The 19,085-nt window shown below is 45.5% G+C and overlaps 1 protein-coding gene across 3 annotated transcripts in view; it reads left to right on the plus strand.

Moving 5' to 3' along the window:
• The window catches only part of LOC139263057 (regulator of G-protein signaling 14-like), a 95,039-nt gene that overhangs the window by 68,121 nt on the left and 7,833 nt on the right, over window positions 1-19,085 (plus strand). For all 3 annotated transcript variants that reach the window (XM_070878571.1, XM_070878572.1, XM_070878574.1), the window contains 3 exons: window positions 6,505-6,581; window positions 10,531-10,657; window positions 11,992-12,085. In XM_070878571.1, the coding sequence (XP_070734672.1) occupies window positions 6,505-6,581; window positions 10,531-10,657; window positions 11,992-12,085 (298 nt within the window). The remainder of the gene's footprint in view (window positions 1-6,504; window positions 6,582-10,530; window positions 10,658-11,991; window positions 12,086-19,085) is intronic.

Below are 19,085 nucleotides of genomic sequence, written 5' to 3' on the forward strand. Positions count from 1 at the left end.
TGCCGGCATTTATGCTCCACTCGAGCCTCCCGTCTTTCCTCATCTAAATCTATTAGCATAACCCTCTATTCCCTTTTCCCTCATTTGCTTGTCTAGCCTCCCCTTAAATACATCAATACTATTTGCTTCAGCCAATCCCTGTGGTAGTGAGTTCCACATTCTCACCACTCTTTGGGTAAAGAAGTTTCTTCTGGATTCCCTATTGATTTCTTGGTGACTATCTTATATTGATGGCCTCTAGTTATGCTCTTCCCCACAAGTGGAAACATTCTGGGGCCGAAATTGGCCCTTTCTATAAGGCCTCTGGCCGCCTGAAAGCAGCGGTCACGGATCGTTGCGGAATTGCCGCCGAGTCTCCCCGGAGGGGCCACCAATTTAAAAATTGCCCCTCCTCAGGTTTGGAGTGGTGTAGGGAATCGTTCCTCCCATTTTCCTGCCGCGGCATGAACGCGTCAACCCCTTACCAACCGGCAGCGACCCCTTCCGGAAATTGCCCCTCCAGAAATTGCCCCTTTACCGGAATTGCCCCAATGGGAGCGACGCCGCTGCCGGTCAGTGCCACTGACAGCTTTTGCTGTTGGTGCCCTTTCTGTGGCTGGGCGCGGCGGCCCTTAAAGGGGAGGTGACGCTGTCGGCGACGCCAAGTTATTATTTTTTTTGTCAGCCGACTGCCAGTTCGGTTCGACAATTATGGCCACGGATTTGGCCGGGCCGCCAACACACAGCCTGGCACCCCCTCTTGGGTGCAGGGCTGCTGACCCGGCCAAAACCCTCCCTGATGGCCCAGTGCTTGCCACTAAAGTGGCAGCAGAGTTCGCAGCGACCCTCCCCTTTAACTGAAGAGGAGGGATGTTGTGACCTGCCAGCGCGACGCTGATGACTGGTTGGGGGGGCGGACCTGTTGCAAGGACACTTTCACCCTGCAACTCCCGCCCTGAGCCAAAAAACATTTCAAAGATGTGAATTTCTCTGGTATGTCTGCCCCATGGACTGCGGCGGAGAAAACTTTCAAAAACGGTGCATTTGGAGCGGGGCTCTATTTCGGACCCTCTCTCTGTATCCACTCTATCGAAACCTTTCATAATTTTAATGACCTCTATTTGGTCACCCCTCAGCTTTCTTTTTTCAAGAAAAAAAAGAGACCCGGCCTGCTCATCCTTTCTTGATAGGTATATGCTCGCATTTTTGGAATCATCCTTATAAATCTCTGCACCTTCTTCAGTGCCTCTATATCCTTTTTTAAAAAATAATATTTGCTCTTCCTGAGCTATGCCTTTTGACCTGGGCTTTCATTGTGATAAAAAGATACAATCAGCCAGCAGACTGTTTACACCTATTTTAATATACTCATGTAGTTTAAACATAATTGGTGCATTAGCTATTCTCTCTTCGTTCCCGATTAAAAATAATGTAAAAATATACAGTAATCATACTAATAGCACAGGTTATGACTGAGCCCAAATTTCCAGGGTCTAATCCCGATTGTACGTTTTACATTCAATCAGTAACATAGGTAGTGTTTAGAAATTATAACACACACTAGTTTACCCAAAAAGTGGTTAGAATATGGAACTCGCTACCACATGGAGTAGTTGAGGCAAATAGCAATAGATGCCTTTAAGGGGAAACTAGATAAGTATGAGGAAGAAAGGTATAGAAGGATACGCTGATAGGGTTAGATGAAGTAGGGTGGGAGGAGGCTTGTGTGGAGCATAAACAGCGGCATAGACCAGTTGGGCTGAAAGGCCTGTTTCCGTGCTGTAAATTCGATGTAATTCCATGTATTACCCTGTTTGGGCAGGCTATGCTCTGTCCTTCGCTCTTGGATTTGATACAGTGCTTTCACTTCAGGGTGAAGTGAATACTGGCCACCTGGGAAGGGGGGGAAGTTACAAACGTACTTTATACTACTGTAGGAAGTAAAAGTAGTTTTGTAATAAATAGGTTGATTTCGTGAAGTCAGAAGTGTTTTTAACATCACATGATATTCTGAACGCATTTTTTTTTTGTTAAACCAAGCTTCACATGTCTTGAATGCATGATAGACGTGTTAGCCAAATTAAAGCCCATTGGATTAAAGGGGCAGTGGCAGCATGGGTAGGAGATTGGCTAAGGGACAGAAAGGGGAGAGTAATGGTGAACAGTTGTTTTTCCTAGTGGTGGGAAGCAATGTTCGCCCTAAGGTGTGCAAGCGGCCATCAATCGGGAGGTCCCACGCAGGCTGCTCACAAGAAGACACAGCACGTGCACAGCCATGCAGAAAATTTAAAGGGACCGCCTATGAAAAAAAATTAGAGGTAACTTTGGTGGGAAATATGCAGTGGTATTGCCCAGGGGTTGGTATTAAGTCTACTATTTTGCTATATCTTAATAACTTCAACTTGGGTGTACAGGGCATAATTTCAAAATTTGCAGATGATGTGAAATTAGAAATGTAGTAAATAATGAGGCAAATCGCAACACATGGCAGATGAGATTTAATGCAGAGAAGTATGAAATGATACATTTTGAAAGGAAGAATGAGAGGAAATATGAACTCAATGGTACAATTTTAAAAGGGGTGCAGGAACAGAGAGACCAGAGGTTGTATGTACACAAATCTTTGAAGGTGAAAGGACAAGTTGTGAAAGTTGCTAAAAAATCATATGTCTTCCTTGGCTTTAGCAATGGAGGAATAGAGTACAAATGCAAGGAAGTTATGCTAAACTTTTATAAGGCACCAAAGGCCTCACAAAGGTGGGAAGGAAGCGCGCGCAGACTTCCGGTCAGAAATGCACCGCCTGCTGTATTGGATAAGGACAAACAAGTGCTGTCCTTGACGCACATCTGAAGTAGGCATTAGGCCCATTGTGTATGGAAATAAGGGCTTAATGCATGTTTGAGGTCTCTGCTCCAACATGGGTTTTCTCCCAGAGACATACAGTGACATCGCAGGTTGAATTTAGGAAAACCAGCCCTACAGGACTCCTGCAATACAAATGATAACTTACTTACCACTGAATGTGGAGCCAGGAGGAGCAGCAATGCTTCTCCCCACCCCAAATTAAAGGACGCTCTCATTCGCTGACGCTCCCAGACCGCCTTCCCCCAAACCCCCTCCCTCTTCCCTGACTCCTGGCTCCAAGATCCTCGAGCCCCGATCTCCTTTCTCCCTATCCCTAACCCCAATCTCCTACCTCTCCCCCAGCCCCTGAGTTCCCACTCCCACCACCCCGCCAGACTAACGATCGCCAATGGCCACATATCGCTCCCCTGCTTTATCATTTTAAGCACCTTGATCAGATTACCCCTTAACCTCCGGGCCCACATAAAAACTTAAATTCCCTGTTCTCTTTGAACTGCTGATATCTTCAGTTGCCTTTGCTAAGAGATTGTGGGCCTCAGTTTCCTAATCTAGGATGTATCCACCAACATCTAATGAAGAACAGCTCTTCCCAAACCTATAGGCCCCATGGAATGTCAACAGGGCAAAACAGTGAATAAGAAATGTAAGGGCATGATGGATTTGCCAGATTTCATGGGCCAGATTACAAGGGCTTGATGTTTGGTAATACCTTGCCCAACAGCACCAAAGAAAAAAAAATCCATTTGCGTTCCTGAGTTAAGGATTCAGGGGGCGAAATTGCCCCGCATCTTATTTGGGCCACATAATTTGAATTATGTGAAAATTTATTGTCCGACACATAGAATCGGTAAGTGACCCAAGCTGTGAAAAATGTCTGTAACTCTATCGGAGGTCGGTAAAGGGTCGGAAGCACTATGAGTATACGCTGCGCTGACCACATGAGCGCAGCGCTGTTGACATCAGCGCGATGCGGACGTGCTGTGTCGTGCTGACGCTTCACAATGTCCCTCCCCTTCAATTAAAGGGCCGCTGAGCACTCTGCCGTCCATTTGGCGGCCGCCATTGGGCCACCAGGGATGCCCTTGACCAGGCCAGCAGCCTTGCACCCAAAAAGAAATGCCAGGCTACACGATGGCGGCCTGGTTGAGGCGAGGGCCACCATTATTGAGCCGACAGAAGAGTCGGCTAGCAGAAAAATATAGCAGCCCACGACGCAAATGGTGATGGTCGCGATGCTAGTGGTGACATCGGCCGGCGCCATCCTCACCGTCTGCAGGGAAATTTGCCCCGCGGAGCACAAAGGAGTCAGTGCAGGGCGGTGAGGGGTCAGCGGGCACAGTGATGACAACATCGACGTGCGTATGCCGGCCTGGGGTGCAAATCACGGGGAGCGGAACTAATGGCACACTGCCCCCCCCCCAAACCTCTGGGCCAATTTCCCCGGAGATTGTATTGACCCTTTCCCTGGGCAATAACCTATTTGCACCCATTTGCACCCCCCCAGAGGCACTAAAGGAGCTTAAAAAAGGGCAATTTTGCCCCCTCAGAGTTCTGCCATTGAACTTTTGACCTTTGTGATGGAATTGCCATTCTCCAGCTTATCCCCGGTATGTTTTAAAAAAGGAGGCAGACAAAAAGCAGGAAACTATCGACCAGTTAGCCTAACATCTGTGGTTGGAAAAATGTTGGAGTCCATTATTAAAGAAGCAGCAGCAGGACATTTGAATAAGCAAAATTCGGTCAGTCAGAGTCTGCATGGATTTATGAAGGGGAAGTCATGTTTGACAAATTTGCTGGAGTTCTTTGAGGATGAAACGTACAGGGTGGATAAAGGGAAACCAGTGGATGTGGTGTATTTGGACTTCCAGAAGGCATTTGACAAGGTGCCATATAAAAGTTTACTGCACAAGATAAACGTTCAAGGGGTTGTGGGTAATATATTAGCATGGATAGAGGATTAGCTAACTAACAGAAAACAGAGAGTTGAGATAAATAGTTCATTCTCGGCTTAGCAATCAGTAACTAGTGGGGTGCCGCAGGGATCAGTGCTGGGAACCCAACTATTAACAATCTATATTAATGACTTGGATGAAGGGACCGAGTGTAACGTAGCCAAGTTTGCTGACGATACAAAGATGAGAGGAAAAGCAATGTGTGAGGACGACACAAAGAACCTGCAAAAGGACATAGGCTAAGTGAGTGGGCAAAAATTTGGCAAATGTTGGAAAGTGTGAGGTAATGCACTTTTTCAGAAAAAAAATCAAAGAGCAAGTTATTATTTAAATGGAGAAAAATTGCAAAGTGCTGCAGTACAGCAGGACCTTGGGGTCCTTGTGCATGAAACACAAAAGGATAGTATGCAGGTACAGCAAGTGATCAGGAAGGCCAATGGAATCTTGGCCTTCATTGCAAAGGGGATGGAGTATAAAAGTAGGGAAGTCTTGCTACAGTTATACAGAGTATTGGTGAGGCCACACCTGGAATACTGCGTACAGTTTTGATTTCCATATTTAAGAAAGGATATACTTGCTTTGGAGGCAGTTCAGAGAAGGTTCTCTTGATTGATTCCGGGGATGAGGGGGTTGACTTATGAGGAAAGGTCGAGTAGGTTGGGCCTTTCGAATTCAGAAGAATGAGAGGTGATCTTATCGAAATGTATAAAATTATCAGGGGGTGAAACAAGGTAGATGCAGTGAGGATGTTTCCACTGATAGGGGAGACTAGAACTAGGGGCCCATTTAAAACTGAGATGAGGAGAAATTTCTTCTCTCAGGGGGTTGTAAATCTGTGAATTTGCTGCCCCTGAGAGCTGTGGAAGCTGGGTTATTGAATAAATTTAAGACAGAGTTAGACAGTTTCTTAACCGATAAGGGAATAAGGGGTTATGGGGAGCGGGCAGGGAAATGGAGCTGAGTCCATGATTGTATTAAATGTCGGAGCAGGTTCGAGAGGCCGTATGGTCTACTCCTGTTCCTATTTCTTATGTTCTTATGTTTTCGTTTTTGTATTTTGGAGCTGCTGGTACCTGATTAATTTCTCATCCATAAAGACAAATCTATCCATTTGTTGCATACGCCACTCCTGCACATTCAGACATGTTAACACATTATAATAATGACAGCAATTTGGACAACTCAAAGTAAACTTGAGCCATTGGACTTATTTCCCAATTGCCTGCAGAATGCAGGTTCATATTTTGAGGAATTTCACAACCCTTTTAGATGTTTCCCGTGCAGTGAGGGTGTTTCTTCATGGATAAGTCTAAACAATGAATGTTGGTCAGCCATTTCAACATGGAGGGTAGGGAGAATGTGGAGAATCGCAGCTACCCCCCGCCATCCTGCTCTCACCTGATGTCCTCGCACGTACTGTCCAGGCACTGGATCGCGATCGGGAGTGAAAACGCTAACTCATTTCCCCTCCCCCACCTTTCCTAGCCCAGGAGCATCAAAGCCGATTATCACATCACTAATCGCCACCTTATCTGAGACCAGTTAACTCAGCTCAGAGCTTGTTTTAAACCAAGGACCTTCCTGGTCTGTACATCTCGCCTATCCCCCACAGAACAAACCAACTGAGATAGTGGGAGAGTCCCAAACATAAACATTTCCGACTTGCGAAATACGTTGTTTATAACCTAGTTTTACTTTCAATTTCAGAAGCCCCTCATGCTGGATCAGGATAGTATGATCTTGTGTGACCAGGAGCTTCGCGTGGAGAAGAAAATACTGTTTGAGTAAGTGTTACATTTTAGTGTAAGGTGAGTAGAATAGTACTGTAGAATGTTAATAATCAAACTGCTCAGCGATCTGGTTAGTGGAAAGACTGGAGAGACTTGGGATTTTCAGCCTGGTAAGAAGGAGACTGAGAGCCATTTAGCACCTCGAGCCTGCTCCACCATTCAGTTAGATCATGGCTGACCTGTACCTCGACTCCATTTACCCGTCTTTGCTCCATATCTCTTGATGCCCAGCATGGCAGTTTGACAATTTGAATTTTGTTTTAAAAATCTGGAAATAAAAAGCTGGTACCAGTCAAAGTAAATGTAAAGCTGTCGGATTGTTGTAAAAACCCAACTGGTTCACTAATGTCCTTCAGGAAAGGAATCCTGCCGCCCTTACCTGGTCTAGCCTGTGCATGTTTCCAGTCCCACACCAATGTGGTTGACTCTTAACTGACCTCTGAAGTGGCCCTTGAATGAGTAAAAAGACTGCTAAAGGTATCAGAAATGTTAACAAAATATCAGACATAGTGAGAGAGGAATTATTAAGGGGCTTAGCAGCTTTGAAAGTGGACAAATCCCCAGGCCTGGATGAAATGTATCCCAGGCTGTTAAGAGAATTAAAAGAGGAAATAGCAGAGGTTCTGACCATCATTTTCCTGTCCTCTCTGGCTACAGGTGTGGTGCCAGCAGACTGGAGGACTGCTAATGTAGTACCTTTGTTTAAAAAGGGAGAAAGGGATAGTCCGAGTAATCACAGGCTTGTCAGCCTAACCTCAGTGGTGAGGAAATTATTGGAAAAAATCTTAAGGGTCAGGATAAATCTTCATTTGGAAAGACATGGATTAATCAAGGACAGTCAGCATGGATCTGTCAAGGGAAGGTCCTGTCTGACTAACTTGATTGAATGTTTCGAGGAGGTAACAGGAGGGTCGATAAAGGCAGTGCATATGATGTGGTGTATCTGGATTTTAGCAAAGCTTTTGATAAGGTCCCACATGGCAGACTAGTCACGAAAGTAAAAGCCCATGGAATCCAAGGCAAAGTGGCAAGTTGGATCCAAAACTGCCTCAGAGGCAGGAAGCAAAGGGTAAGGGTTGATGGGTGTTTTTGTGACCTGAAGGCTGTATCCAGTGGGGTTCCGCAGGGATCAGTGATGGAGTCCCTTGCTTTTTGTGGTATATATCAATGATTTGGACTTGAATGTTGGGGGTACGATTAAGAAATTTGCAGATGACACTAAAATAGGCTGTGTGGTTCATAATGAAGAAGAAAGCTGCGGATTGCAGGAAGATATCAATGTACTGGTCAGGTAGACGGAACAGTGGCAAATGGAATTCAATTTGGATAAGTGTGAGGTAATGTATTTGGGGAAGTCTAACAAGGCAAGGGAATACACATTGAATGGTACGACACTGAAAAGTGTAGAGGAACAAAAGGACCTTGGAGTACAGATCCACAGATCCCTGAAGGTATTAGGCCAGGTAGATAAGGCGGTTAAGAAGGCATATGGAATGCTTGCCTTTATTAGTCGAGGCGCAGAATACAAGAGCAGGGGGGATATGCTTGAACTGTATAAAACACTGGTTAGGCTGCAACTGGAGTACTGTGTGCAGTTCTGGTCACCACATGACAGGAAAGATGGGATTGCACTGGAAAGGGTGCAGAGTAAATTTATAAGAATGTTGCCTGGACTAGAGAATTTTGGCTATGAGGAAAGATTGGAGATGCTAGGTCTGTTTTCTTTGGAACAGAGGAGGCTGAGGGGAGACCTGATTGAGGTGCATAAAATTATGAGGGGCCTGGATAGAGTGGATAGGAAGGATCTGTTTCCTTTGGCAGAAGGTTCAACAATCAGGGGACAAAGATTTAAAGAAATTGGGGAGAGGTTTAGAGGAGATATGAGGGGAAATTTCTCACCCAGAGAGTAGTGGGGGTCTGGAACTCATTGCCTGAAAGGATTGTAGAGGCAGAAACCCTCATCTAATTTAAAAAATACTTGGATGTGCATCTGAAGTGCCATAACCTACAGGGCAACGGACCAAGAGCTGGAAAGTGAGATTCGACTGGATAGATCTTGGTCGACCGGCGCGGACACGATGGGCTGAAATGGCCTCCTTCCGTGCTGTAAATTTCTATGATTCTATGATTAGACGTCACATCTCAGCTCGTTTAGCAGTCCATCTGATTTTCTTTTCCATTGAAGTCAAAGAAACCAGGCTGCCGATGCACTATCGCCTAAGACAAATTTATACCCTTTATTCTGTTAACATATTTGATACTCTTAACAGTCTTTTTACTCATTCATGAAATCTGTGCACCACTGGCAAGGCGACATTTGTTGCTCTGATGTAGTATTTTGATACAACTGAGTGACTTGCTGGGCAACTGCTTTACACTGAACCCCAATTACTTTAAATTAAACAGTGGGAGTAAAACCAGAGGATACGTGTTCAAATTAGACTAAGGTCATATTAGGACTGATATCGAGAAATTATTCTTCATACAAAGAGTGATCAATGTATGGAATAATGTATCTCCCTGTTTGAGTGAATCAAATGGACTAACTGGCCTTCCTCATCTGTAATGATCTTGTGATCAAAAGACCAGGCAGTTTCTAATCCCTCCCGGGAAGTGCAATGAAAAGGCCTCACCACATGTGATTGCCAGGTTTGTTCACATGTTAACACAGGAGATTTGGGTGAGAATTGTTTTTGCATAATTTCACAAATACCGAGCAGAGGAAATGTCCACAGGAAGGGAGATACCGTCTCAGTGCACAAAGCGATTGCAGAATTTTTCACCTCTGTTGACATCTGTTAGAGCTTTGAGTTATGAGGGAGGATTGGAAAAATCTGGGCTTTTGAAAGGAGGCAACTGAGAGGTGATCTCCCTGCAGTATATGAGATAGTTAATGGTGTGGAAAAGGAAAACCTTGAAAAGTACTTCAAACTGAACAGCAAGAGTAGGACAAGGGAATACAGTTTCTAAAAGGTAAAGGGCAAATTTAGGCCTGACAACAGGAAGTTCTTCATATGAAGAGTGATCAACACATAAAATTTACTCACCGATAGAGAAATGGGGGCCGAATTTGGTCAAGGCCTCCGCCCGCCCAAGTGCCGCCGATGGCCGCCGAGGTACTGGACGGTACTTTCGGCGGTGTTTTCATCGCTGAGGTCCCTCGAAGGTCGGCAGGCGGCAAATGAACGACGTACACTGCCAATCTGGGCGACAGCGGGCGGGAGGTCTCATTCTCGGCCGCAGAGGCGCTTGCCGCCCAAGTGCCGCCAAGGATGGAGTCGAACAGCTGAAAATAAAAATCATCAGGGAAAAATATTAAAACTATCAGAAGACCTTCAGGGGACCCCATCCAGGTAAGTCGCTGTGGAACAAAAAAAAATGTTCACTAATCTTTTTTTCAGGATCTTCAGACTTACCGTCGGGGACAGACCAGCCTCCAGCCAGTGGTCCACTCCCGTTCTGGTGCCAACTCCCGCCCGCATCAATATGAGAGCTTGGTGGGCGAGAGGTCAGTTAAACCGCTGACGTCGGCGGGGCGGTTCCCGGTGGCTCGCCCCTCCCGCCTGCTCCAGGCCACATCGAAAGTGGCACTGGGTGGATCTTGCAGAGGAATGTCGGCGGCAGTAAGTTGATCAATTTAGGTCCCATGGAGTCGAAAGCACTGGAAGCACTTATGAACCAACTGAACACGGCAGCGCAGAACATTGAAGTCTTTCTGGACCGATAAACAAAGATCATAGATTCTTACAGCACAGAAGGAGGCCATTTGGCCCATCGTTCCTGTGCCGGCAGTATATAGGGAGTGTGGGATTGGTGAATTTAACTTTCAGTATGTTTTCAAAGATGTGGTGAAAGCGAAATAGCTTTAAACCACGAGTTCGGAGGAGTTTGCTCGGTGTTGAATTTCATTCATTACCCATTTTTCATTCTGTTTGCATTTCAGGTTGGAACTTGTTCCAGTAAATCGAAAACTTTGGGTGACGGCTAAACCTACCAAAACAGTGTCCGAGGCTTTACAGCCATTTCTGATCAAATATAACTTAAATGCCACGGAATTGGAGGCTAAAATTGTATGTATTAACACAGGAAAAAGAAAGAACTTGCATTTCTATAGCGCCTTTCACATCCTCAGGACTTCCAAAACCACCTCACATTAATAATTAATTATTTTTGAAAGTGTAGTCACTGTTGTAATGTAGAAAATACGGCAGACAATTTGAGTGAGTACAACAAGGTCCCTCAAACAGCAATGAGATAATGACCAGATAATCTCTTTAAGGTGTTAGTTGAGGGATAAATATTGGCTAAGACAGCGAGAGAATTTCCCTGGCTCTCCTTCTTCAAATAGTATCATGGAATCTTTTACTTCCAATTGAGAGAGCAGACAGGGCCTCGGTTTAACTTCCTATTTTAAAGATGGCACCTCCGACAGTGCTAAACTTCCTCAGCACTGCACTGGAGTGTCAGCCTAGATTATGTGCTCAAGTGCTGGAGTGGAGTTTGAGCTCACGACCTGAGTCAGGCAAGAGTGCTATCAACTGAGCCAAGACCGACATCCGATATTGACCCATTGGGAAAGTGGCAATTATTTGAAGATAAACTCTTTCATCTAAACAGGCGCAGGCTGAATCTATCCTCTTAGCAACATTCCTGCTCAAGGAGTACAGTGTCACAAGGATGTGTAACCAATCAATCAGGGAAGGAGCTGAACTTTGTGTTTTATTCTTATGCTGTCTTGTTGACAGGATTTCCAATGACGAATGAAAGACAGCTAGATTTAACACAACTTTATTTAGAGCAGCTTGCTACGAGCTTGCAGACTCCATCTTGCAGACTAACTTCACCAGTCTGGATCTAACTGGTTGCTTATTTGAAAACCTAGGTATTTACGGACATACGAACAATGACAGACAGGAAAAGACCCTCTAGTCCATCCAGCTTGTCCCACACAATTTGTAATACCTTGTGCATCATAGTATATGCATTCCCCACGCCACCCCACCCAAAACCATGTGATCTCCTGGGAGAGATGAAAAAACAGATAAAAACCCACGCCAATTTGTGGGGAAAAATTTGGGCAATTCCTCTCCAATCCCCTACCCCCCCACCCTCCCCCCCCCCAGGCATTGGAAGCTAGTCCAGGTGATCACTCTGGCCCTGATGATATTATGCAGTACCTATCTTTTTGTATGAGGTGATCTCCGCCCCAGCCAGATAATGGTCCAGCTCTCACTTGAGGTATCAAAGGGAAGTCTCAAAATGTTCATTATTACAGGCCCCTAAAAGCAAGTTGACTGTGAAGTGCTGTTGGCGCAGACTCTGGTGAAGTAGTTTTAACCGACAGCAATTGGAACTGCCTGGTGAATGATTGAATGATGTTTTTTTTTAAATCTGTGCAACATAGAGTGGAGAATCCCAGCCTCTGAAGCTGAATGTCACAGTGTCCTGCCTAGAGAATCAGCGAGTGATCCTGGACAAGATAAAGAAACATGAGCAGGGTATGTATCTTGTGGACATCTTTCTCTTGTTCAGTTTTCTCCTCTCGCTTCCCGAAGGCGCCGACTCTTGCTTTGAATTTCGCTCTGTGGGCTCTGGGACCCCTTCAGTGCCTTCTCCTTTTTATTTGAGCATTAACAGTGGAGGTGAGGAGTGCAGGACTACACAGCTGAAGCCATTCGGTCCTCACCCGGGCTGACACATGCGGACTTTCTAGCTGGAGTAGGGTTGCCAACTTCAGTTGGACATATTCCTGGAGGTGCCATCACATGACCTCCTGCCTCCAAGTGCTCCGCTCCCACAACCTATTATTGGTCGCCCAGCATGTCCATCATCATGGTGCACCGCCTTCCCCAACCCATTGGAAATCAAATAGACTCTTCATTACCCGATTGGATGATTTGTGACTGTCAATCAAGCAGCCTTTTCTTTCTCATATCCAATACTTTTATAAATAGTAAACAAAAAAGTGTTCAAAGAAAATGTAAAATAAAACACAATTTTTTTTGAAGCCCCTATGATTCTTCTCCTGTCTTCATCACAGCATTGTCCTGGAGATCAGTCTTTAATTGCTGGAAACTCTAAGACAATCCTGGAGGGTTGGCAACCCTAAGTGGGAGTGGGGGATAGCCAACAAGAATGAGAAGCTGTAATGTCCAAGATGTTGGTAATGTTGCTTTAAGAATGCTGTGTGATCCTTGTTTCCTATCTCTCTGTTACATTAGTAATCAACATGTTTGTTGAAGGGCATAATCTGAGAAAACGGGATAAAGCCACTTATAGTAAGTTAGTTAGTTTGATTGTTAGAGTCTCTTGTGCCTCGGGGCACATGAGGCAACCCATTTTTTACATAAGAACATAAGAATTAGGAACAGGAGTAGGCCATCTAGCCCCTCGAGCCTGCTCCGCCATTCAACAAGATCATGGCTGATCTGGCCGTGGACTCAGCTCCACTTACCCGCCCGCTTCCCATAACCCTTAATTCCCTTATTGGTTTAAAATTCTATCTTATCTGTGACTTGAATACATTTAATGAGCTAGCCTCAACTGCTTCCTTGGGCAGAGAATTCCACAGATTCACAACCCTCTGGGAGAAGAAATTCCTTCTCAACTCGGTTTTAAATTGGCTCCCCCGTATTTTGAGGCTGTGCCCCCTAGTTCTAGTCTCCCCGACCAGTGGAAACAACCTCTCTGCCTCTATCTTGTCTATCCCTTTCATTATTTTAAATGTTTCTATAAGATCACCCCTCATCCAACGAGTAAAGACCCAGTCTACTCAATCTATCATCATAAGGTAACCCCCTCATCTCCGGAATCAGCCGAGTGAATCGTCTCTGTACCCCCTCCAAAGCTAGTATATCCTTCCATAAATAAGGTGACCAAAACTGCATGCAGTACTCCAGGTGCGGCCTCACCAGTACCCTATACAGTTGCAGAAGGACCTCCCTGCTTTTGTACTCCATCCCTCTCGCAATGAAGGCCAACATTACATTCGCCTTCCTGATTACCTGTTGCACCTGCAAACTAACATTTTGGGATTCATGCACAAGTACCCCCAGGTCCCGCTGCACCGCAGCATGTTGTAATTTCTCCCCATTCAAATAATATTCCCTTTTACTGTTTTTTTTCCCAAGGTGGATGACCTCACACTTTCCGACATTGTATTCCATCTGTCAAACCTTAGCCCATTCGCTTAACCTATCTAAATCTCTTTGCAGCCTCTCTGTGTCCTCTACACAACCCGCTTTCCCACTAATCTTTGTGTCATCTGCAAATTTTGTTACACTACACTCTGTCCCCTCTTCCAGGTCATCTATGTATATTGTAAACAGTTGTGGTCCCAGCACCGATCCCTGTGGCACACCACTAACCACCGATTTCCAACCCGAAAAGGACCCATTTATCCCGACTCTTTGCTTTCTGTTAGCCAGCCAATTCTCTATCCATGCTAATACATTTCCACTGACTCCGCGTACCTTTATCTTCTGCAGTAACCTTTTGTGGGGCACCTTATCGAATGCTTTTTGAAAATCTAAATACACCACATCCATCGGTACACCTCTATCCACCATGCTCGTTATATCCTCAAAGAATTCCAGTAAATTAGTTAAACATGATTTTCCCTTCATGAATCCATGCTGCGTCTGCTTGATTGCACTATTCCTATCTAGATGTCCCGCTATTTCTTCCTTAATGATAGTTTCAAGCATTTTCCCCATTACGATGTTAAACTAACCGGCCTGCCTTTTGTCTGCCCCCTTTTTTAAACAGAGGCGTTTTTCCATTGCTATTTATCCAGAGAAAGATCTTTGACTCCGATCGGACTTTCATTTTGCTTTGCACCCAGCAGTTGGATCTGGGGTTTCTTCCTTGGTCGCAATTGGGAAGTTCGACCCGAAAATGTGCCTTCAATTGCCGATGTTAAGTTACACCTAAGTATCATCCCCAAACTCATTAGAACACACCAAAATAAGTGCAATTGGAGGATACTCACATTTGGGATTGTGGTCAGTTTTGTGGACAGAGATTCGTTCAGGCGGAGGGTTTGATGGACGGGTGTAAGATCAAGGCGACTTGGGCCTATCATAGTTACGTGTAACTCACTTACTCCCACAATGCCACGATCGTTTACGCCACGTGATTGATGTGTGCCCAGATTATGCGTATTACTGGCCGCAAATCAGGAGGGAAGTCCAGGTCTTGATGTTTATATTTGCCAATCGGTAACAGATTCTTTTGTCCCTGGATTGTTTCCATAACAAAGAGGCATTTTTACCTGGACAGATCCTTAGCCTGACTCACAACCCTTGTCAGTGCATTGCCTTTAGACTGGCTCCTACCTTTCCCCTGTCTGGTTTGGGAGGCCTGACCAGGAGTTACACATTCGACAGCGTAGCTCACAGAGTCATAGGAGCTCATGAGCTTTTGCACCACGTCAAGGGGCAAGCCACTGGATAAAGGTCTAGCTCTGTCAAGCTTATGTGTTGACTGATGTGCAACAGCCACCACACATTAAAAAATCCACGTACAGGCATCTTTCACCCCTTCAATTGGAGTTCAGGACTGGAATATCGGTCTTTCATTTAAACATCTGTGAATTCATTCCTTTTGGTGTGGAAGCAAGTCATCCTCGTTCGAGGGACCACCTATGATGATGATGATTGCCTGCTAGTTGAGTCCGCTCACAGAAAGATGTGGTTGTCATAACAAAACAGATTATCTGGTCATTATCACATTGCTGTGAGAAGGCACTTACAATTTGTAATAGATCCAACCTCTATATCCGGTAGTCTCACATAATTTCTTTACTGATACATCTCTATCCAAGATATATGTAAAAAGAAAGACTTGCATTTATATAGTGCCTTTCACGATCACCTGACACTTTACAGCCAATGAAGTACTTTTGAAGTGTAGTCACTGTTGTAATGTGGGAAACACGGCAGCCAACTTGACAACAAACGGCAAAGTGATAATGACCAGATAATCTGTTTTTGTTATGTTGATTGTTATGTACACAAAGATATTTAGATACAAATATATGCTCCAGATATTTCCTCCCATTTCCCAGGCCAGGGATACTGAGGTCCATTATCACAACCCAGTAGTTCCCACAGCTGAGGTCAGCTAACTCAGTACAGATCAGGCATGGAGCCTGGCACCTCTCTGGTCTATAGGGATCACTACCAACTTGAGTAGTGCATTTACTAACAGTCATGGAGGGCAGTTGGGCTCTGCATTCTAAGAAACAAACCACATCTTTCTGTGAGCGGACTCAACTAGCAGGCAATCGTCATCATCATAGGCGGTCCCTCGAACGAGGATGACTTGCTTCCACTCTAAAAATGAGTTCTTAGGTGACTGAACAGTCCAATACGAGAACCACAGTCTCTGTCACAGATGGGACAGACAGTCATTGCGGGAAAGGGTGGCTGGGACTGGTTTGCCACACGCTCCTTCCACTGCCTGTGCTTGGTTTCTGCATGCTCACAGCAATGAGACTCAAGGTGCTCAGCGCCCTCCCGGATGCACTTCCTCCGCTTAGGGCGGTCTTTGGCCAGGGACTCCCAGGTGTCGGTGGGGATGTTGTATTTTATCAGGGAGGCTCTGAGGGTGTCCTTGAAACATTTCTTCTGCCCACCTTGGGCTTGTTTGCCGCGAAAGAGTTCCGAGTAGAGCGCTTGCTTTGGGAGTCTCGTGTCAGGCATGTGAACAATGTGGCCCGCCCAGCGGAGCTGATCAAGTATAGTCAGTGCTTCAATGCTGGGGATGTTGGCCTGGTCGAGGACGCTAACGTTGATGCATCTGTCCTCCCAGGGGATTTGCAGGATTTTGCGGAGACATCGTTGGTGGTATTTCTCCAGCAATTTGAGGTGTCTACTGTATATAGTCCATGTCGCTGAGCCATACAGGAGGGCGGGTATCACTACAGCCCTGTTGACCATGAGCTTGGTGGCAGATTTGAGGGCCTGATCTTCGAACAATGTTTTCCTCGGGTGGCCGAAGGCTGCACTGGCACACTGGAGGCAGTGTAGAATCTGGTCGTCAATGTCTGCCCTTGTTGATAAAAGGATCCCGAGGTATGGGAAGTGGTCCACGTTGTCCAGGGCTGCGCCGTGGATCTTGATTACTGGGGGGCAGTGCTGTGCAGTGGGGACAGGTTGGTAGAGGACCTTTGTCTTACAGATGTTTAGTGTAAGGCCCATGCTTTCGTACGCCTCAGTGAAGATGTGTGAGGATTTTTCACCGCAGTCAAGGCCACCTACAGCCCAAACACCCAAGGCCCCACCCCACTGCTGGCCAAGAACGGAGAAACACTCATCAAGGACACCGAGGCAGTCAGGAACCGCTGGAAGGAGCACTTTGAAGATCTCCTGAACCGAGACTCTGCCTTTGACTCGAGTGTCCCTGACTCCATCCCGCAGCATGCTATCCACCACCACCTCAGCAAAACCCCAGCCCTGCACGAGGTAGAAAAAGCCATCCGTTAGCTTAAGAACAACAAAGCTACAGGAGCGGATGGAATCCCCGCTGAGGCGCTAAAGTATGGCGGAAAGGCACTATTGGCATGAATGCATGACCTCATCTCTCTCATCTGGAAGGAGGAGAGCGTGCCGGGAAATCTCAAGAGATGCAGTAATCGTTAAAAAAAGGGGACAAGTCCGACTACGGCAACTATAAGGAAATCTCCCTGTTATCACCAATGGGAAAGTCGTCACTAGAACCCATTTAGTACGTTTAGCTTATTTACCTTGTTTGCCCACCTGACTCCACATTCTTGAGCCATTACCTCAGAAATAGCGACAATGGCAGTTTGCTAATTAGATTCGTATCCTATCTGCGTTCTGCAACTAGATCAGTGTTTCTTTGACAAACTTCTTGATTGAATTTCCATCATGCTAGTTTCACACAGCACTCCCAAATACATTCAGGACTAACCTTACCAGAACTGGTGCTGATTGTAACTGCAAACTGTGCCTGTATTTTTGCAATGATTGACATGGCTGTGCGTTGGGTTATAAGTACAAGGTCATTGTGACCTTGTCCCCGAAGGAGTTGCTTCTTCACTTTGTTTCTCTTTCTCTCAGACAGCAGATGCTGGGAACGGTGGGAGGCTGTACCAGGCACACACGGAGTAGTAGATGTGTGGGCTGGTGTGTGGGGAGAGTGGTGATCCCCTATCGGTTCATGGTCGGTGGGGTGGTCTGCACCCCTGGGATCTACCTCCCTTTCTCCACCACATTCAGGTTCACCGAGCCTTTTCTCTTTGCCAGATTTTTCAACCTTCCCTCCCTCTCTGCTATTCTGCTCTACCCATTTACAACTTCTCGGGATCCATCTTTTCTTTCCTTAGTTGTCTCATTATCACCCCCTTTTATCTTGCACCATCATCCTTATTGTCATTTACTCGCTCCTGCCCTCCACCCTATCCCTTTTGTTCTTTACCTGCCCCCTTTTTCTCTAGCTCTGTATTTGCTTAAAAGCTATTCATCGCCAACATCTTCCAGTTCTGATGAAAGGTCATCGATCTGAAACTGTTTCACTTTCCACAGATGTTGCTTGACCGGTTGAGTGTTTTCCATTTTCTATATTTTTATTTAATTCTTTTCAAGTTGTGATCCTGGAACACAAGCTTTCACTATTCTCCCACACATATAAATAATTAATTGCCGATTTGGGCTGCTGATGGTGGACTGAACTGTTTGTTCTTTTGAGCTGCAATAAACAGCTATTAATCAAACTCACTTCAGTTCATAAAGTGAAGACTTAACAAAAACATGTCTTTTGAAGAGAAAAAGAACACCTTTGAATTTCTGTCCTTCCAACTTTCTTGAAGGTCTTGACCTATGTTGGAACATTGACTTAGCTCACTCGAGTGGCTATCTCTTCAGGTGTGAGTGGGGCAGTGGCTATTTGGGAGGCATCACCTTTTGCATTCTCGGAGTAAATGCTTAGCAATTGGCAGGCTGATCACCCTTCTCCACCAAGGCCAAGGATACTGAGGTTAATTGTAGTGCCTTACCATTAGCCTAGTTAAGATTACATTAAGCATTCTGCCTCACTTGAGTAACCAAGTTACTCTTTTCCCCAATGGTGTCTCTCACTTCCACTAAAGTAGGGTTCCGCAGGTTACTCTGATATTCCACAGGTGCTTGTAAACCTCTGTTGCTTCTCCAGCAAGACAGCAGTCGGAGAAACCCTCATGCAGCCAGGACAACCCTACAGTGCTCCATCGCAACTTCAATTCTTCCTTAAAAGCATTCAGGGTTTTAACCTCCAGGACTCCACATGGAGGCCTGAAGGCCTAACTCGTCCATAATCTTTCACCCTCCCTAGATGACCATCATTGAAGTCATTGTACCACTTCTACCTGACTGAGATCAGTTCCCTCAGCATAGACTGGGAATTGAACATAGGCTTCTTGTGAGCTGTATGGCTTAGTGCACAAGCCCATCAGGGGGCTGTGAACATACAACTAATGCCAGTCTTATTTATATGTCT

Source organism: Pristiophorus japonicus, chromosome 4 (genome assembly GCF_044704955.1).
Source record: "Pristiophorus japonicus isolate sPriJap1 chromosome 4, sPriJap1.hap1, whole genome shotgun sequence".
In the NCBI taxonomy this organism is placed as follows: domain Eukaryota; kingdom Metazoa; phylum Chordata; class Chondrichthyes; family Pristiophoridae; genus Pristiophorus; species Pristiophorus japonicus.